This window comes from Physeter macrocephalus, chromosome 9, assembly GCF_002837175.3.
Source record: "Physeter macrocephalus isolate SW-GA chromosome 9, ASM283717v5, whole genome shotgun sequence".
NCBI classification, from domain to species: domain Eukaryota; kingdom Metazoa; phylum Chordata; class Mammalia; order Artiodactyla; family Physeteridae; genus Physeter; species Physeter macrocephalus.
This window is the reverse complement of record NC_041222.1, coordinates 3,731,906-3,753,674: the sequence shown is the minus strand read 5'-3', so window position 1 is coordinate 3,753,674 and position 21,769 is coordinate 3,731,906. Positions and strand designations below refer to the sequence as shown.

The 21,769-nt window shown below is 39.4% G+C and overlaps 1 protein-coding gene and 1 long non-coding RNA gene across 11 annotated transcripts in view; one reads left to right on the top strand and one right to left on the bottom strand.

Annotated features, from left to right (window-relative positions):
* Positions 1-4: 4 nt before the first annotated feature.
* The window catches only part of STRBP (spermatid perinuclear RNA binding protein), a 146,079-nt gene continuing 124,314 nt past the window's right edge, over positions 5-21,769 (bottom strand). For 6 of the 10 annotated variants that reach the window (XM_028493542.2, XM_028493541.2, XM_055086978.1 and 3 more), the window contains 7 exons: positions 19,469-19,627; positions 15,354-15,488; positions 15,010-15,150; positions 12,310-12,433; positions 8,042-8,086; positions 2,921-3,024; positions 5-2,144 (listed from right to left, as the gene is read on the bottom strand). In XM_028493542.2, the coding sequence (XP_028349343.1) occupies positions 2,930-3,024; positions 8,042-8,086; positions 12,310-12,433; positions 15,010-15,150; positions 15,354-15,488; positions 19,469-19,627 (699 nt within the window). In that variant the 3' untranslated portion in view covers positions 5-2,144; positions 2,921-2,929. The other 4 variants (XR_003681121.2, XM_028493544.2, XM_007128898.4 and 1 more) reach the window with 4 other exon arrangements.
* Positions 3,694-10,174, top strand: LOC129392395 (uncharacterized). Its single transcript, XR_008618165.1, has 4 exons — positions 3,694-3,778; positions 3,948-4,138; positions 4,336-4,538; positions 9,956-10,174. It is a non-coding gene; the product is annotated as an uncharacterized lncRNA (long non-coding RNA).

Sequence of the window (21,769 nt, the reverse complement as noted above, 5' to 3'; positions counted from 1 at the left end):
GAACTCACCTCAGTGGTAGACAGCTTCCTGGCTCTGCAGGTTATTCATTTACCACCCATCTCCCTTCCCGGCCTCCTAAGTAACACTGAGAAATCTCTGGTCAATGGATGGCATGGCCTCAGATGGTTTCAGAGTACGAGTCTGAATACAACAGAACCTTTCTTGTTCTGGGTGACTTCAGAGGGACCACCCCCATCCCAGCACCACCAGGGAGGCACTGGCATAAGCTGAATGGGAGTTGCAGGAAGACCATTCACAGAGCAGGTTGTTTTCAGCTTTAACTGCTCTCAATGTCCCTGATTTTTAGGGCTCTAGATTGCTAGAAATCTAACTGTTGGGGTTGGGGGGAAGGGGGCAGATCTCCTTAGTTCACTCCTCTAACTCACTACTGAAGATTTACCTCCACTGCAGTTATTAATGAAACCCAAGAAACAGAGAAATGATAATGAATGATTGATTATAAGAGTAAAATTTCCCTCATTTGTCATCAAAAAATGTGGTCAGTGTTTAACCACTTTTGTTCTTTGCTACACTATAAAAACTGGTTTTTAAGGACTGGGCTCTTTGTTATTCATTTCATTCACTGCACTTATGTGGATAGAGGTCCATGAACATAAACCAGAGTTGGTTTCAGGCTCTCAAAACTGCCAGGAAAATTTAAAATGAGTGAATTTCCAAATGATGCCCATTTTCAGTGATGTCAGAGGGCCCATATTATTAAATAATTTATAAATAAACTAAGTAAATTATCTTCTGACACTACTAATACATTATTTGGCTCCCAACCTAGGATATTTACAATAGGCCCAATTCCACCAACAAGGAGACTCTCCGATTTAAAAGGTTTCCACTGGGCAGAGCCTGTTTCGCTAGTACCCAGAGAAGAACCTGTCCCGTAAGGGGCACTTGGCTGTTTGATCAGGACTGGAATGTACTTGGTACTAGTCAACTAGACCTCACTCCACCTTTTATAGATGCCGAAGCCACGTTCAATGTACATACAGATTCTGTATGGGAAAAAAGTTGTTCCAGCAACCTTCAAAATTAGCAATAAAAAGAATACTACTTAGAGACAAATATAAAACATAAACTTCATTTTAATCTATCTATCTATCTATCTATATATATCAAGTACAACCTTAGCACAGAACATCTAACACATATGAAATGCATTTATGGAATGAATACACGTAATGAAGAAGCAAATCCTTTTAAAAATATTTGGCCTAACCCTCATATCTTTTAAATGAACTCCATGACGGTTGAATCAGGTGGGAAATAAATCATCTACCTAACCTGGAAAAGACAGATGAATTGCCTTACATCTATTTGGTCTGTGCACACCAGGTATTTACCATTCTAAGTCTTGCCATAATTGATTCTGCAAATACTTAGCTTAACTCAGTCAATTATGTATTTTTCCACAGTTACCTTAATATTTTGGTTTTTTTCATCTCCTATTGCTTTTTTTTTTTTTTTATGGCTTCTTGCTGCTGTTGTATTAGGGCATACAACACAGATCAGAGATATTCATTTCTCAGAGAAGTCTCTCTCCTTGAGAAATTGGCACTTTGATCCTCAGCTTATGTAACAGCTACATATAAATGGGTCCTACCGGCACTGTTACCAATCTTGCTGCTTATGAAATTCCAGCACTTTGGCCAAAAGAGTGCCCTGATGTAAAAATCTTCTTAGGTGAACACTTCCCACCACCGAATGCTTTTATTTAAACAGGTAAGTGTGTGTAATTCGCATATACGTTATAAGTTTCTATACACATACACACACTTAACTCAAAAGTGAAATGTCTCTCAAAGAGAAAGTAATTATAAGGGTATTAAAAACAAAATGCTGAAAATAACTATTTCACATTTAGATCATAAAGAATTTTAAAGTAATGTGATGATATAAGACCTAAGAGATCAAATACATCATATATGATTGTCATATATGCATGTTGTGTTCATCGATTTTTAATTTTCTCTTTAATCAGAAAATAAAAGAGCTTACCTTTGTATACTGAGACCACAGCTTACAGTCACTATATCTCAGCCTATTTTATACAAGTGATATGGCTACGAAGGTCCAAGGAGAACGAGAATAAAGTGAGATAAACGTGCTGAAAACTGCTTAAAAGTATTAACCTGAAATACACAGAGGATCCAACACCAGTTTTAAAAATACATTAAGGAGGTATTCCCAGCTCTTCAATTAATAATGGTGAATGACTGATTCATGATTTTCAAACATTCACCCAAATTTTAAAAAAGAAGAAAAGGCTAATACCAGCAAAATCTATCAGTGGTTTGTTCCCCAGGTTAACAATTTGAGAGAGACTACAAACGACTCCAGGAGCCCTGGCTTCCCCGCACCATGCACTGCATCTAGTCAGCATGAGGTATGTCGGGAATCTATTGGACCAATTACCTTGCACAAGAGATGGGGTGCTCCCACAGCCTCAAGAAACACGGCTGCAGGCCACCTCCCTGGCTGGGTGCCAGCCCCCATGCAAAGAATATGGCTTCAAGGAGGACCCCTATCTCTGAGGAATTATAATAGCGCTAACTGACACAGTCAGGAATGCAACTATTCAGTATATGTGCTAAAAAAGTTTAAAAACTGTCAGAAGATAGCACAGCTCATACACTAATTCTAAGTTCTACATTGGTCTGTAGACTCCCCGACAAAGAGACTAGGCTAGGAGGGGCTAAGTATATCCATATATTGCTAGGTTTCCAAAGGAAAAGTTTTCAAACAGACACCGTGGCTCTGAATAAAAGTATTGCTCTTCTTTAAAATGCTCATTCACTGCTTTCCAAAAGGAGGTGTCAGAGTGCTGTGTCTGAAAGCTGGAAAGCCTCAGGGGGTCACATTGCTCTTAAGACTAAGACATAGAAATTGCCATTTCAAGCCAGACAACCTGATGGTTCTAGAAGTCAGAGAAGAAATCTTGAGGGCCCAAGTGAATAATAAATGGTGCGACGCTCAGAGGCTGGCAATAGGGGCTGTCAATGAAAAAACCACCTACAGTGGAGAAAAGAGCAGAGAAGCAAAACTTTATGTTAATTTCACAGAATTTGGTGAAGCCAAAAGCTTCATTTATATTTCTCTGCTCTTTCAGCTGTAAGTGGAATTTTCATTACAAAATGAAGGGGTGGGAAGGGTAAAGGGGGTGGGGGTAGGGGGAGGACACTTAATTCATTACAAGATTTAAACAGTTGAACTTGCATGGTTACCACTTCTAACAAAGGACTGACAGCTCAATTATTTTAAGTAAAGCAGAGAAATGTAAAAGTTTGCAGCAACTGGGCAGGTTTACAACATGGTTAGTAACTTCCAACAAACAACAACAAAAAAAAAAAAAAAAAAAAAAGACTTGGTAGAAACCATTTGAAATGACTGCCATCATGTTGGAAAACAGCACAGCTCCATTTTCACCATTATAGAGGGGTTGAGTTATGAAGCTGAGTCAGCTACTTCAAAAGAATTTTCTAAAGAGAAATCTCCAAAGAGATTCCAACTTGGAATGCAAATTTGACAATCAATTTCAAATAACAATACAGCTGCAGCTGCCAATTAATAGTATTCCAAAAACAAAGAGGACTGTTTGTAAATATTTAATTAATAAAAAATGGACACTACCAGCCATGCTTTTTCTTCTCAGTGATGGCTCTGTTTCATCCATAGGTCAGCAAAACGAATCAATGAAACATGAAAACTCTCAGCTGAGATGGGCCCTCTTGTGTACGTCTAGCCACTAATGCACAGGATGAGAATGGTAAGTTCACAGCTACTTCCAGCAAGTGACGAGGTTTTATTAAAGTATCACCCACCACTAATAAAGACAAAAGGTCAAGGAGCAGAAGTAACAAGCATGGTGTAAAAATTTTATTTCTGATAAGTAACACTAACATTTGTTTTAAACTATCTGTTTCATTCTCATTTAGCGGTCCCAAAGAAATCTGGTACATAAATTTGCCGTATTTTGTGAAGCCCATTCTCAGCGATGGGTACTGTTCAGCTCCAAAAAACAGAAATGAAGAAAGACGAGGAAAGCTAATTCATACTAAAAACGGACATTTTTAAGACACAGCAACTTGTAATATCAACATGGGACCACACTGTTGCCTTCATGGGGGTGAGTACCTTAATGAAACCATTACCTTCTAGTAACATCATAGGCTTCCAAACAAGGTGAGAATGCAAGTGGAAGACTTAGGTCTGCACCCTTTACAGAACAGCACAATGTTACCAACTGATCATTTTTCACCAGCTTAATCAGGTGTCTTAAAAAATAAATGCTGACCCATGGCTGAAACCTGTCACTTTTCACAGCAGCACTCAACAAGAACTGGGACAATCGAAGAGCAAGTTTTTATGGGGACCCTGTTGCTGCTTTAGATTCTGATGTAATTGAAGAGGATAAGAGACCCTTCAAAGAATCCCAGAAAAATCGCTAATCTTCTCTCTGCATGAAAAAAGCCAAGGAGTGAACACAGTATCTTACAGAGTGAAGAAGGCCACAAGAACAAGAGAGGGTGATTGATCAATTAATTTATTATTTTTTAAAACTTGGAAATTCGTAAACTAAAATAATCACATTCCTCCTTCCCCATCTCTGGGTAGTGCCATCATTTTAATAAGCAATGCTCAGATAACAGAGTAAACCTTTATCATGGGGATGCCCTTGTACAGCAGGAGTACAAAGGGCTTACAAAGTAAATAGACTGGCTCAAACTAACAATCGCCTTTGCTTTGTTTTATCAGTTTGGTTACAAATGAATGGGTTTCTAGGGCTAAGTTATTATTAGTTTTCAATTCTTTATCATTTGATACCAAAACATATCAAAAATAATAAGCTAAAACAATATTCAAACCCATATTTTATTGGCTTTAATTACACACTTCAGTATTTACAAAGTTAAAGTTTAAATGAAAAGTCTCTATTGTATTAAAAAAAATAACTACAGCCCGAATTAAAGTGCCCTGGGGCAAATACATATCAATCCGCTAAGCATCAGTGACTGCATCAGGAACCAGGCAGTACTCTGTGTTACAACAAAGCAGTTTATTTGTGATCAGTGTTTGAGACTCTATACATCCTTCACGAATTTAATTTTACATAATCTGATACTCCTCTTAAAACTTAAACTTTGAACTGCTAGACTTATTTCCCTAGAACAGAAGGGCTGGTATAAGTTATTTTCCGGAAATGAGGTACCGTTTCACAGAACTAGTTTCTTTTTGTTTGTTTGTTTTCAAGTTTTAGAGAACTAAATTTGCATTTGTTAAAATCAAAAAGTAGGAAAGATGTTCTTTACAAATAATTTTGATCAAGTATGTGTTCAAAGAAAGCAGGATAAAAAGGCTTTTTCTCTAACATTCTGTATGTACTGTATTGTTCAATAGGAATTAGCTTCTGTCATTTGCTAAAAGAATGAGTAGTGGGGAACAGGATATGTTGGGAATTTCATAACGGGTAACAGAACCATTCTCTTGGGTAAACCTACAGAGAAAAGAAACGGAGAGGACTCCAAATAAGTTTTATAATCCAATAAAAATTTCAGGTTAAAAATAAAAAAAGAATCTTACAGTAATTATCATTAACCTTTTCCAGATTAGTCAGTCAACCTGTACCATTATGGAAGAGGCCCACAAACTGTGAAGTTACTTTTAATATTTTCCACTCAAAATTAAGATGGCTACATCATAGGAAGAAGGATATTCAAAAAGGGATTTCATCTGAGTGAACTGTCATGAATTATAAAGCTCAAAAGCTTTATAAGCTATTGATTAATATTCTGAAGTGACTCTCAATTTGGCACATCACATATTACAGGAGAAACAGGGACGGTCAAGATTCACAGCACAGCTTTCTGTGCAGGCCTCAGATCCCCAGAAAGACAGTTCCAACTGGAGTCATGACCAGGTATTTATTTTAACGGCTACTGCCAATATTGGCATGGCAAATCTGGAAAGATTAATTACTTTCTTAATTTTGTAATTAATGAGTTCTTGTGGCCTCACAAACTTCTGCATACTCAAGCATGATTTGAAATCTGATCCTTATTTCTATTCTAATATTTAAGCTATGGAGAAATCACAAAGCAGCAACAGCAGGTATTCGAGAGCACCAGATGATCAGAGGGAAATTTACCCCACATGCAACAGCTTTACAAAGGCCAAAAGACATATTTACCTTACAGCCAAAATAAAGCATCGTTTTAGTAGGTTGGCATCACAGTAACATTTAAAAACCAAATCTTTTATGTGAAAAATGGGGGCATTACATTTCACCAGCTTTGGAAGTCAGTTATATGGCACATGGGAGTGAGGGGCCTTCTGAAGAGGGGCTCAGAGGCCGCAGGGTGAGAGCATAATGTTAGAGGAAAGGGAAGAACAAGAGAGAAGAACTAAAAAGACTGAGGAAAAACGTAAATGTGCCTTAGAGCCTAAATATACAAGTGTTTTAAAGAAAAAAATTAAGCTCTAGCAAACCTGTACTAAAGAACATGGGACTTACTATGTCTAAAAGAAAGACACAGACTTAAGGACCTGCCCTAGGAGGCAGACGCTTTGGCTCTCACACAAGACATATTACAATGAGTCTAGTGAGTCAAAATGTATTTGGATAAACTGACCAGACCTAATTCACAGGAAGGATGAGGTGGTCAGGGAATCCAGAAGTTGGCTGAATGGTAAAAGCAAACTGCCAAATCAAAAGGAGCTAGAGAGCTTGAATTCAGAAGAAAATCTAAGTGATAGCATATTCTTGTATGGGGAGGCCCTGGCCAAACCTGAATGTGTCAGTGGAGACATTCAGTTAAGGAAGAAACTCCAGACTCTGCTCTCAGCCTTAGAGGAAACTCACCCCAAACGTCTGAGCCTTCCAGCTTCTCCACATCTTTCCAGGATGTAAATTATCTATCTTAATGGGGAAAGCGGTCAAAGTGTTCACTTTCTACTTATTTCTACAGCTAGGAAATCAGATGAAGCTTCAGTTTAGCAGTGTCTTAAAGACCCATAATTTTCATCCAAACAAAAATGGGAAAGCTGATGCATGAAGAGAAAAAGCATAATGAAAGGTCTGAGGCTCGTGTGGAGGACTAATGCCACAAGTAGCAACACAATCAAGGTCCTTCTCTTCTGTGTGCACACACGCCCAGCCTAGGGTCGCACTGGTGCACACAGATGTGTGCACCCGCACACTCTTACACTCACATGCATTCTCTCACGTGTGCACACACACTCACGCTTTTTTCTCTCAATGACAAACATCCTACAGATGGCCAACTCTATACCGCATAAGCACTCGAGTTAGGAAAAATGCCTAAGAGAGCATATCACTGACTCCAAACCTACTGCCTCCATTGCCACATAAACCTCATTCAAAAGTTATCCAAAGGGCCACTGAGGTTCATTTCCACATCTGCCTTTGTTTTTTATTTTTAGAGGGAGAGGAGCTATTCCTATGATTTTCTCACTGTACTACACAGACCTTCTGCAGTAAACACTTCAGTAACTGCTGCAGATACCCCCTCATCACTCTCTAGGACCTGTTCACTCCACCTCTACAGCAAAATTCATAAAAAAGGATGACAGCTACGAATTTGAAGTGAGCACTTCCTATCTCTAACTCAAATCACCTACAGTTCACACAGTTTCAAACCAGAAACTTAAAGGTAGCTCTATAACTGGCAGGCAGCCAAGCTAGAAACTGGGTATGGCCCTTCAGTAGCCTTTGAATGGAGTATAAGTTGGCTGTAAGAAGAACTACTTAAAATATTTAATTTCAATATGGTCAGAAACAGGCAATTAGAACAAGCAGTCCTTCAATCAGGCAAAGCAGAGAGAAGAGCAACTCCAACCAAACCAAGAACCACAAGGTTGTGGCATTTTCAACGGGAATTTAAGTTGGGTCACTAGAATAAGTAGGTCTGAGATCCTCCAATTCATTTAAAGAAACCCTAGATACAAACTGTACTTTGGATTGCTGTGCAGAGTGGCTTAAGAGGAGAAATCAGTAAGATGGTGTACATACCATAGGCAGGGGCAGCTGTGCTGTAACCATATGGTGTTCCATAGCCTGGTGCAAAGAAGGAGAAAGCACATCAGTCCAGGAAAAAGGGCAGTCAGCACTGGCCCGATTCACAAGGACCACCTGGCCCGGCACCTTGGGCCCCAAGGACTTCTTCCAGGTGCTGGCTGAACCAGAACCCTTCCCAGAATGGCCCGAGTCTACCGATTCCTCCATGCCTATGTAGAGTGGAAGCTTTTTACTATGGCCTACGAAGCTCTCCTGACCTACCAGAATATCCTGTTTCTCACTACACTTACCACATTGTATTATAATTATCAACTCTTTGTCTGTGTTCCCCCCTAGAATGGCAGAGACTCAAGTCTTATACATCTTTGCATCACTTGAACCTAGCAGAATGTCTGGCATATAGTAACCACTCACAGATTTAATGTGTTCAACAAAAGAATACTTAGAACCACTCAAGTTACCAATTTCTCACAGTTGGAAAATAGGAATTTCCAAGTCTTTTTTCAGAAAGCAGTGACAGAGCAGGCTAAAGCCTCAACTGCCACTGAAGAGGGCGCACAGATCAGGCTGTGGGCTCGAGGGCAAGGTCCATGTCTTGTTGAAATCCGAATTCTGGGCCCCAGCACAGGGTCTCTCAGTAAATGCTGTTAAAATTGACATTAGCATCTGGTGCCTATGAAGAAGGCTCATATTATCAATAAAGTACAAAGAACACAAAAGTTTTTGAACCATTTAGTCTGGCACTAGTTTCTTATATGTCCTTAGATATGTAATCTCTGAGTTGCCACTTTCATCTATAAAATGGAAAACCCTCCAAGCTACTTTATAGTTTTATAGGGATTAGAAATACTATGTTAATAGAAACGACAATCTTTAATCTTTCAGTAAAATGACTTTAAAAAATATAAATACTAAATCACTTGGGTAAATCTCTAGGAAAAACTAGTTTCTAAAATAGAACAAGGGCACAAAATCTACATGGGCCCTTCACATTGTACCCAAAACAAATCAAGCTTTTTTACTTTACAGCCCCTTTTTCTATAATCATTTCTGCTGCTAGAATTTTTTTTTTCTTCTTCTATAGTTGACCAACTGCAACTCATCCTTTAGGTATCTATCACCTCCTCTATAAAGTCCCCCAGGCTTGCTGTTCACTCTGCCCACCCCACGTCACAGCTTGCATCATATTACACGGTACTTTCTCAAGTGTCTCTTCCTACCCCATGTGACCCCAAGCATTCACAGGGGCAGATGCTAAGTGTTGGTCATCTTTGAATGCTCAGATCTAAATCTCTTGTTTGAGATAAAACATTTAAATATATGTTGAATAAGTAAATTGCTTTTGGGGACTAACTGAAACATTTTCTTAGAGATAAAGTTTTTCACTTTTTAGTCTATACTTAAGTCATATAAAACTGGGGGTTGTACAACTTAGTCTTTAGTGCTCACTAAATCATATATTTCAAGAGGACACAAGGCAGCTGAAATAAGCAGTAGGAAATATACAGTAGGAAAAGTATCAGAAGCCAAAAAAAAAAAAAAATTAATGCTTAATAAAGAAGGCTGTATATCAAATCTATTCCAGGAAAAGGTAGCTGGCTGACTAAGGCTACAGTTTCAAAGGTTTTACTAAAACCTCCTTAAAGAGATGAAACTATAACAACTAAGCTGGCCACTAATGAGGCCACTGGGGTTCTAATCCTGACTTCACGTCTCACTAAGGTGACTCTGAATTGCACCTGCTATTTAACCTCTCTGAGCCTCAGTCTTCTGCAGAAACTGATGGCAGAGGAATGTAATTAAATAACATATGTAAAAATACTACACTCCCTGCTGCACAAAATACACTCTGCAAATGGCATATAACCTATTCATAATCCAAACTGACCTAATCTGAATCTTCTCTAGGCTATAAAAGAACTTCCTTTTTAAAAGCTTCAGAAGAGGGGCCTTTCACAGAGGTCAGTGCAATGATGTAAAAGAGAAGCTACTACAGAGCAGAGAGGCAGACAGCAGGATTCCTCTCACAATCACTGCCACTAGCTGATGGCTGCTGACCCCTCGCGCGTGAGGGAAACGTCCCATGACCCAGCAGCTGGACAAAACTGGACGAGCACGTCACCAAAGGCAAGAGAGTTCACCTCAATAACCTGCCTACTACTGTTTAATGAAAGCTGCTTCCTTTAAATAAGACATTAAATGAGGAAAAAAAAAATTACCATAGAAATAGTGAGATGCCCAGAAAAATGTCTTAATTCTGGACACACAAAAAATATCAAACTGTAACCACTCTCTCACGCTGTCTTTCAGCACTCTCTGTCTCCTTCAGTGGAGCCACCATCCAATCTACTTCCTCCAGCATAAGATCCTGGGAGGGGCCTGAAGCCTCACTGTCTCGTCCTCCACATTCAATCCATCAATTCTGCTCCTGAAGTTCTTCCATCTGCTCGCTTCTTGACCCCCATCTGCTTCCCTGCACGCCCCCCCTGGAGATCCTCCACGGCCTCTAGTCTAGTCTCTGAGCTTACAAAAACCTTCTACTTTGTCTTGGCATGCCAACTTCTGTCCCTACAAGCCATTCTTCACGCTACAGAGAGTGATCTTTACAAATAAAGTCTGAAAGTCTTATCTCCTTACTCCTCTTAGAACCCTTCATGACTTCCCCCGTACTTAGGTACTAAGACCAAAATCCAAACCACAGCCTCCAGGACGGGACTGAGTACCCACTTTAGCTCAAATTTCCCCCACCCCCTCCCCCTTCACCCACACACAGTGCTCTCCACACTACAGACATGTTGGCCTCCTCCTAATTCTTCAAATTAGCCAAGTTCCCTCCTACCAGCACCATAGGGTGCTGATGTGCTATTCCCTCTGTGTGCGGTGTTCTTCCGTCCCAATCTTCTCTGAGTTAACTCCTACTCATTCTTCAAAGCTCAGTTCAAGTGTCACATCTTCAGGGAAACCTTCGAGTCCCCGACAGACTAGACCAGGTTTCTCTGTCACGTTCCCTCACAGCATCGTGCCCCTCTCCTTCATCACAGCAACTCAGTCAGTCGTGAGTATTCCGTTAGTAATGTCTCACCTTTAGACCAAACACTGCAGGAGAACAAAATCCATGTCTGCTGTGTGTCAAAGCAGGCACACAATATTTGAATAAGAGTACACATTGTTCATATGACACATCTTTGAGCTATGCCCCTACTGGGATCAACTTCTAGAAGCTTAATTCCAAAGCCACATCATCCACAGAACTTCCCAAAAAGCCTATTCTAATTCTTTCTTAGAAAAAAAAAACACAACCTAAGTGAACTTCTTAAGAGTGTTATGCAAACAAATAATGACGGGATAAGACCCAATCTTTATGACAATTTCATCTTGATCAACAACTACTAGTGGTTTAGTTGTCAAGTTCAAAGTTCCATACTTGCAATATTACAGAGAATTTGATTTTAATGAGACAGAGGTACAGCTACTGCTAAGATGATACAAGGATCAGAAGAGAAGGCAAGCAGAGGGCATCTTTTCCCATCTTCCTCAAGCCATGTGGTGAAATGGAAAGAATATAAACTTTGGAACTAGAAACACCTACATTCAAATCTTTGCTCTGCTGTTTACAAGATGTCTCACACTGAGCTAGTTGCCTTACCTCCCTAAAACTTAGTTTCCTCACCCGGAAAAATGGAAATAATTTCTACTTGAGGAAACACTGTGAAGATTAAAAACAATTAAGTGAAATCATTTATATGAAAGTATCTAGTGTATACTCAGCTCTAGATAAGTAAGTTCCCCCTTTCCTCTTTTTGTACTTCTTTAGCCCCTGATGGTTCCCCAACATAGAGTTAAAGAAATGCTAACATTGCCAGGCTTCACCTCAATTAAGTAGCTCTTACCAGCCATTTTTCTCACCTGTGATACCCAATCTGTCCTCTATGTCCCCACCAAATACACTCTGCTCAGGTATCCAAACTCCCCAATCTGTGGAATATCTTTGAGCTTCCTCATTGTCAAAATATGTCCCCTCAACCAAGCGCAATACTCCTCATCTGTCACCTCCCTCCAGAAAGCCTCTAGTCACTCAGCAGATTCCAGGAGAAAACCTGTAACATTCTGTAGATTCTCTTCTTTTGAAATTCGGTGCACACCCATCCTATACCCATATTATGTTTCCAGAAAGCCTGTATAACCCTGGAAAATAAAGGAGAGGCTGTTCTTGGAACTCTGGCCCAGAAAAGGAGGCAGATGTCTCACAGGGTGCACTATACCTGGAGCTATGTAGCCAGGAGCAGCTGTGGCCCCAACAAAAGCTCCCCTTGTTAGAGTTCCTCTTCCTCTGCCCCGAACAGCTTGGACTGCTGCGGACACAGCTGTATTCACAACACCCTTTGCCTGTTAAGAATAACACATTTCATTACTGAGAGAAATAAGATCATCTCCTCAACTTTGTAATGTATAACCCTCTACGAGAAACTTGAGCCTGTACAGGAGATTAGTCGTCTATGACCTTGAACCTTCAGTTTATAATCTGTAAAATGAAAATGACATCTATATTACAGAGTTGTTCTGGAGAAGATGCTGGCACACAGAAGTATGCAAATAAATTCTTCCTTTCACTTGAGGGTTACCCAGAAAGAGTTCGTTTTCTGCCCACAAATTTCAGCAGTCAAATTACATCCAAAGTCATTTTAGGCCTGACTAAAGCAATTACAGACACTTGATACCTAGGTTCAAAATTTACTGAATTCTCCCCCAGCAACAAAAAAATATCACAACAAACCACCTGGAGTTAGCTGTGAACCTGAGTGGGGTTTAAAAAAAAAGAAAAAAAAAAAAAAAAAGGAACTAAGACAGGAAGACCAAAGGTGTGGATGCCAGTTCCTGATGTAAGTAACGGAGCCCTCAGGAACGTCATGCAATTCTGGGGGGTGGGGGGTGGGGGGAGACTCTGGTAAAGTCACATAATCTCTATGGGAGTCTCCCCACTAATTGCAAAATGACAATCACGATACCCACTTTGTTTTCCTTACTTCAGAGTAGAAAGAGCAACTAGGAAAATAGATACAAAACTCTGAAAAGTAGAACAGATAAGGACAAAGAGTAACGGTACACAGGGCTGCTAGAACATTCCTTTCCAAAACTGAAAATTTAAGAAATAAGAAAATATCTAGTTTTAAGTTACATATTATATTTACTTTTTATATAAAGATGCAATAAAAACTCAAGCTCAAAAAACTACTAATACTTCCTGCTATAACCAAGCTGGAGGGAAGGAGGTGCAGAGCCTCAAAATCATTGTACGATCAAGACAACAGCATCTCAGACAGTTTAAATAGTCAGTGCATATACACATTTATCTCTCACTGAAAAATCCTAGGATAGCCTCTATAACTAGGCAGAAGACAGTTTCAAGGTCGAATGTATCGTGCACAGAGAACAGCCATTTTTTCCTTTTGGCTGAAAAAAATCCAACCAAAATAGACTGCTTCTTGGCTGTCAAGCACATTGAACACGTGAGTTTTATAGCTTTTCATATGGAAAATTTCTAAAAATGAGTGAACTTCATGCGGGCATTTTTTTTTAAAAACACAGCTTAGTCAAATGTAGTCAGAAAGTAGTAATCTGGCAGCAGCAGAGTGACTCCACACAAATCAAGCTCATGTCTCCTAGAACCAGACCTAACTACCTAATAAGTATCTGCACATAGCATAGGCTTTTTGAAACACTAAAATTAACTGACCCATATACAAGATGTAATGCATGAGAAAAACACACCAAAACAAACAAGGTAACAATTATCCTTCTACTAATTTAGAACATATTCTAGAAGATTTTAGAAAAAGAAAATCCACTTATCCTCTCTCTACATGTGTACCACTGCAATTTAAACGCTTTACTTGTATTTCATCTCAGTAAAAGTTCATTTTCTTTGTTTATATTTTGAATTCTAGAATATAAGCAGTGTTTACTATAGTAAATAAAAGAAGTTTGAATTAACACAAAACAAATTTCTAAGATGGATATAATATACAATAGGAGCATGCCAATGGTCTTTGGAAGAAGAACCAGGTTTCAAAGGGAACCCTTACCATCAATTAGCTATGTTACTACAAGCGGTATCTTAATGTGTTCAAGCCTCATTTCCTCATCTATAAAATGAGAGCTATTCTAACCTCTTATAAGGGACTTTGCATATGCATATTTAACACAGAATCTTAAATAATCTAAGCTTCCTTCTATTAGTCTAAACATTTTTACTTGACTTGTTCCTATCACATAATATATTCAGACATTATTATACCAGTATTCTCCACGAGGGAGAGAATGTGTCTTATCGTTAACGTATCTCCTTTTCCCTCACAATCGTGCACATGGTATATGTCTAGAAAATATTTCTGAAAACGTAAATGAATGGATAGAAGAATCTGTTATTCAAAAGCATGCAATTAGGAGGCCATCTTTCTTACTGCAACCCTTGTTACAATCCTGGGCCTTTAGCAGCTCTGACATTTCCAATGTCGGTAATGAACAGAAGCAACAAAGGGTCAAGTTCTACTGTGACACCCTCAAAGGAAAACCCAAAATAAATAATGCAAAAGGACAAAACTGGAAAGGAAATGGAAGAGCACCTGCAGACTCTGATGAGAGTAAGCCCCAGATAGTCTTGGCAGCTTCCCTAAACTAAACAAATGCTAGTATCTCATTAAAGTCCCAACACTCTACCTCTTCAAGAATGACCTAAAGCCCCCAATAATGCTAATAGTCTCTTTTTAATATATAATTTGCCTAAAAGACCACAGAACAGAGAACCACTAATCGTATTTCTATTATTCATGATCAAACCCAAAGAAAAGGTTGCCAAATCCAAGAAAAAGAAGTAACTTTAGAAAAACCTGAAGTGGCACAAAGACAGGAAAGGAAATTTAATTCTGGTAATATCTTTCAAAGGTTTAATGCTTAACTCATACCTGAGGGATAATCTTCTTTTTCTTATTATTTGCTGCATTGGGTCCAGAAAACAGCTTCTCCAGGGCAGCTAAAGCTGCACTTGCCTTTGCCACTTTCTTATTTGGACCTGCACCTCTGAATTTCTGTCCATCTACTTCTACCTAAAATCAAGAACAACACTCTGCAATTATCCCATGCAATTCCTCTACGTAGTTTTAATTTAAATGTATCACAACACAGAAAACACCAAAAGTCAAACAGTACCATAAGATTTGACTCAGTCTAAAGCTTTTTTATATATAAGCTCAGGATATCCTATGTCTTTCAGGGGAAAAATAAGGTTGGCTTGTATCTAGGTACACACCTCCATTACAAAGCGTTTGTCATGGCTTCCACCAGTCTCCGAGATGAGTTCATACTTAAGACCTCTTCTTTTTTCATTGAGCTCCATTACAGGATTTTTGCCACTTGCTGTGAGGATAGGGCCCTGAGTTCTTACCTAAAAGGAGGTTCAATCAAGTAAGATTTTAGAGTATTAGATTTCTTATTAATACAATTATACTATGTCTCTGTTGAAAAAGAGGCTCAAGAATTGTACTTTAAAGCATTCAGGGGCTAGGATGCATGATCATTTCTGTATACAAATGGCAAAATATCTTTAAAGGTATAGAAATTCTACAAGCAGTAAACATCACAGTAAGTCATCTGGCCAGCCTGCCGTGGAAGCAGGCTGTCTCAACAGATCAGTATTCAAGAGCAGTGTAGCCTTGCCATCACATGGCACTCCAGGGTCTGATCTGGGGTGTTCAAGATCTAAGAACAATACTCTAAATGACTGACGATGTAGGTAGAGCAGTTGAGATTCACATGACACCTGAGCATTCATTGTTTTTCATCTTTAGGATTAGGAAGAAATAACTCTCAATTTGGGAGATGGAAAGAAAATGTGCCTACACACCTCTCCGTCTCTCTAAAGAGATTTAACGGCACCTAGAGTAAAAACAGTAGGCTACAGACTATGAATTCTGAAATTTAAAAATAATAAAAGCAGTCATTCCCTGCCCTCAAGGAGCTAGAGTATAGAAGGAAGGATTGATCTAATCACTGTAAAACAAGGTACATTATAGAGCCCATGTATATTATGGAAACACAGTACAAGAAATCATTTTCTAGGGCAAACAGGACAGTTTTCCTGGAAGTGACATGCAAACCTGACCTTAAAAGGTAAGTACCAGACCATGAGAAGGAGGAAACGAAGAAGGGCATTCTGGACAGAAGAAACAGCCATGCAAAGCCCAAGAGAAAGAAAGACCATTTGTTTGGGAAATGGCAAGAAGTTCCATTTGGCTGTATTAAGCGAGTGAGGAGAGGAAAGCAGAACCAGATTAGAAACACTCTTGATGGAGCCAAATCATAAAGGACTTCAAATGTCATGCAAATGAGCTTCGACTTTATCATGGACAATGGGGAGCCACTGAAAGACTTAAATCTGGGTAAATTCACGATTAGACTAGAAAACTGCTCTAGAAGTGGTGGAAAGAACTGATATATGGATAAGACTAGAGGTGAGGAAGAGAAGTAATTCACGTGAGAGTGTGAAGGCTCAAACGAAGAGACAGGCTAGCACCAAAAATAAAACAAACCACAAAACACCACAAAACTATAATTTTAGAAAGGAAAGACCCAACGACTGAGCACTTTTTGAGGTTAGAGAGCATGTCTGTAATTCTATCCCAGTAATTGCTCAAGAAATGCCGAACAAAAATGAATTATAACATATAATAGGATTTTCATGTATGTAAACGTAATGGACAGCAAGATTCTCTTAAAATACTCTACACTGATTTAATAAGTGGTTGATGCTATAAAAGTGAAACATTGGACAATTTTTTTTTTTTTTTTTTTTTTTTTGCGGTACGCGGGCCCCCCACTGTTGTGGCCTCTCCCGTTGCGGAGCACAGGCTCCGGACGCACAGGCTCAGTGGCCATGGCTCACGGGCCCAGCCACTCCATGGCATGTGGGATCCTCCTAGACCGGGGCACGAACCCGTGTCCCCTGCATCGGCAGGCGGACTCTCAACCACTGTGCCACCAGGGAAGCCCATTGGACAATTTTTAAAGACAATTTTAATAAACATTCCTGGGTCTTTTGCAATAAACCACTTCTTGAAGAGTTTTTAATAATCTACATCTTTTTAATTTCAAGGCAAATTTCTGGAGTCCATCTTTAAAAGGTAATGAGTAATTTCTGAAACTACTCTATGGTAATCACTCCCTGCTTTCCAAATCTGAAATCACTTTTATAAAAATGAGTCAAGGGGCTTCCCTGGTGGCGCAGTGGTTGAGAATCTGCCTGCCAATGCAGGGGACACGGGTTCAAGCCCTGGTCTGAGAGGATCCCACATGCCGTGGAGCAACTAGGCCCGTGAGCCACAACTACTGAGCCTGCGCGTCTGGAGCCTGTGCTCTGCAACAAGAGAGGCCGTGACAGTGAGAGGCCCGCGCACCGCGATGAAGAGTGGCTCCCGCTTGCCACAACTAGAGAGAGTCCTCGCACAGAAACGAAGACCCAACACAGCAAAAATTAATTAATTAATTAATAAACGCTTACCCCCAACATCTTCTTTAAAAAAAGTCAAGATAAAAGTATTTGCAGTTCTAATCAATTATTACTATTTTAATGAAGAACAAGAGCTTTCTCCCCTCCCCATTACTAGATTATACAGAAGCATAGCAGAGATGGATTCACAACCAGAACCTCCACATACTCTCATAACTGCTATTAGTTTAGCCCACGCTGCTCTCTTAATTCCCTTTGAACTTAACAGTCTGTACCTCATAATTAATGCGCTCTTTTTCTCTTACTATTTATAACACTGCCAGCAAACCATCTTGGCCTGCCTGTGACAACCACTTATGAATGACTGGTCCTCTCTAAAGCCAGGTGCCATGTCTTCTATCCTCCACAACATCACATGAGGAGTCAGGCATGGCTTACACAGGCCCACCTGGTACTTCTCAAACATTTACTTTCACAACTCCAGGTATTATACCTCCTATTCCTTGGCCCAGAATGCCTTCTTTCCACCTCTTCCCCACATAGCAAAATCCTACTCATCATCTCAAACCAAGCTCCAGTTTACTCCCTTTGATTTTACATGTGTGTACATTTCGTAATCACATCCTCCTTTGAGATTTTACATTATTATATTCATTTTGCAATCACGGTGCTGATCACATTACATCGTAATTATGAGCGTATCTTTTGCCCTTCTATGCTGAGAACATCTTAAGGCTCTGGACACAATTTCTGCAGCATCTAGCAGTAAGCAGGTACTAAAAGGGGAAAAAATTATAGTCCACTAAGTCCTTGATAGATACTCATTCTTACAAATGACACTTTTTTAAATTTAATGTAAGCTCCTGTGGTTACTTTAAAGCCAATTTTTCTTATGTAGAATGCAATAAGCAAGGGCCCCATGAATTCCCAAATACGCCGTGTACACTCAGTGTTTGGATTTTTATCTCATTCTATTATCTGTGACAATACGTCATAGGTCAGGACTTGCTCAAGAGTTTGAGGAACATACTAAATCAGATGCCCTCTTTAGGGCTGGACCAACTCAATGATGACCCCACTGGCCCCCACAGCTTAGCACAAATTTCGAATAATCCTAAATTTCCCCATTAGATTTTTTTTTTAGTTTGCAAACATACATACATACACATATTCATTCATTCATTCATTTATAGCACAGCAGCTTGTGGGATCTTAGTTCCCCGACCAGGGATGGAACCAGGGCCCCCTGCAGTGGAAGCATGGGGTCCTAACCACTGGACCGCCAGGGAAGTCCCTAGATCTTTCTGGTTTTCACTCTTCAGTTATTGTTGACATTCCTGATACATTATGATTGTGAAATGCTGGAAGCAACTCCCATGGCCAGCAAAGGAGAAATGCTAGTTAAATTAGGATACATCCATGTGTTGTACAGTATACAGTTACGTTTACAGCGATTTTTAGAGTTAAGTGAAAAAACAAGATGTAAAACTGTATGAAAATGTGATTTGCCTTCATAAAAAATACACATAGAGGGCTTCCCTGGTGGCGCAGTGGTTGAGAGTCTGCCTGCCGATGCAGGGGACACGGGTTCGTGCCCCGGTCCGGGAAGATCCCACATGCCACGGAGCGGCTGGGCCCGTGAGCCATGGCCGCTGAGCCTGCGCGTCCGGAGCCTGTGCTCCGCGGCGGGAGGGGCCACAACAGTGAGAGGCCCGTGTACCGCAAAAAAAAAAAAAAAAAATACACATAGAAGAAAGGCTGGATATAAATAAAGCAAAATATTAATAATGGCTGCCTCTGGAATACATACACTTGTATATGCTTTAGATTGTCTCATTTATACTTCTCCATACCTCTCAAATTTTTGACAATGAACATACATTACGTTTTTTTTCAAGGAAAAAACAATATAAGTATACCTCTAAGGTACTGGAGGTTTCAGTTGTAGAATTTCCAGTATTATTGCTTGAGTTTGAAGACACTGTTTCATTTTTGCCTTCATTATCTGACTTTTCATCGGAACTCATACATTCAATATCTGCATCAAAGCCCGTTGGGTATCCCATTGCCTGCAGTACCTGTACAAATTACATTAAGATTCAGTTTTATTCAAACACCAGACACCACAGAGAACAGATGAAATATTGAGAACAACAGTTTCAAACCCACAACATTTGAAACTATGAAACACCTTGCAGAAAGAGAAAGATGGTGCTAAATCTGTAAATCCTGGTTAAAAAAGTTTTACCTACCAGAGTGTCACCATGGAAAATGGGGGAAACCTCCTCAGAGTAATTAGGTTTAAATAACGGATAACAGAAATGCAAACCTGAGGCTACTCTGGGTTCATTTAATTTGGAGATGAGAGGTAGAAAAACAGAATAGCCAAGTTCAACCAGTAAGGTGAGGGGGAAAGTAAAATCGCACACTATGAAAAGTACACTAGGCTAGGAAGGAAAACACCTGATGGTCTAACTCTTTATTTCTCCTCTGGTCCTCAGTTTTCCAATTTGCAAAACAGGAAGACTGATTAATTGACCTGTAAGTTCTATGACTCAATCCAATAGGGGAAATTAGCACAGAAGGGAAATCAAGGAGTTTTCTTTACCTTGGAGCCAATACGCCTGTTAATTACAAAATTACATCTGACGCTTTCTACTATCCATCCCTTTGGCTTTCCACTTAAACCATAATGGAGACTTGAAAGAAAAGATTCAGTCTCTAGGTTTATTCTCTATCACTAAGTGAACCAGGAACAAGTTTAGGTTTGTATGTCCATCCCTGCCTCTCAAGGCCCAGTTACATTATGGCTTCCCCCAATGTTCACTCTTCTTATATTTCTACTCATGCCTGACATTTCTCATCTTTTTTAAAATACAGTTTTCAGAACTCTGTGTGTGTGTGTGTGTGTGTGTGTGTGTGTGTGTGTGTGTGTGTGCGTGTTTTGTACACCTTTTAATATCTCCTTCCAGGTTAAACTGCTTTTTAGATGTTTGCAGAAGAATATGTGCACTAGCATTTTTATAAGCCTCTATCAAACTGGTTGACATTGCATTGTCAGTTACTGACTTACAGCTCTGTACCAGAACTAGGTTCCTAAAGAGCCCTATATTTGTTTTAGCTTTTGACTAATGTTTAAAGTTGCTGGAGTGTAAAAGCAACAGCATATTTCTTTATAATCCCAACTATACGCAATAGGTGTCTCAAAAAACTGTTACGGCTGCCACACAAATGAGAAGCCAAACAGCCTAGCCTTTATAAACAATGGCATTCTGTACAAAGGATTCTGCCAATATAAATAAAATATTACTCAAACAAAAAATGGGCAGAAGTAGACTTCTGTACCTAGAGAACTTGAAATTAATTCACCCAATTCATATGGAGAACTTGGCATTCTGTTGCACGTTTCAAATCGTAAATAAATTCCTTATATTCATTGGGAGTAAGGCCAAGAATACTTCTGTAACATCGTAAGTTCTAAGACTACTCAGGTAGGACTTCGCACTAAATACACTAACATCGTTTGCTTATACCCTTGTCAATATTTATAAAGAAAACACCTTCTCCACTGCCTGAGTCCTGGAAATACGCTGTCCCTAAGAAATTGCGTCTCAGAAGGAATAGTTATCGGTCTGGAGTTAACACCAGGCTAACACAGGCTGCAAGTCAAAAGCCAAGAGTCCCAAAGAAATTTGATTTGTTTACTCCAAAAAAAACTAAAGACACACAGTTTCCCAATTTAGTACAGACAGTTAAAAGTCTAATGTGAATTATTTAACACCACTTCTCTCTGCCCTTTTCTCACATATCAGATTCATTTATTGTTTTTGTAGCAACATATTTCAATACATTTACAAATATTTTCTATAACTGATGGATAATCTCAAAGGATATTAGAAGTGTACTTGCAATACAGCACAACTAACAAAAAATTTTCAAATTATTTTTCTATGAATACATATTCTAAGATTATTAACTAACATATGCTACAGAAGTAAAAAGAAAAAAGTATGGCGTTTTTGGACCTCTAGAACCAGTTTGTTTGGAATCAATATTAAGGCCATGATTCTTCCGGCAGCATGAAGAGGGGCCTATAAAATATGTCCCACCTCCTTTCATGCAAGATGCATCCTTCTATTAAGGACCATAACCCTCTATGTACTTTACCATGTTGCACCATGCAATGTTTCTGCCCACCTTCACCATTTGACTGTTGGTAA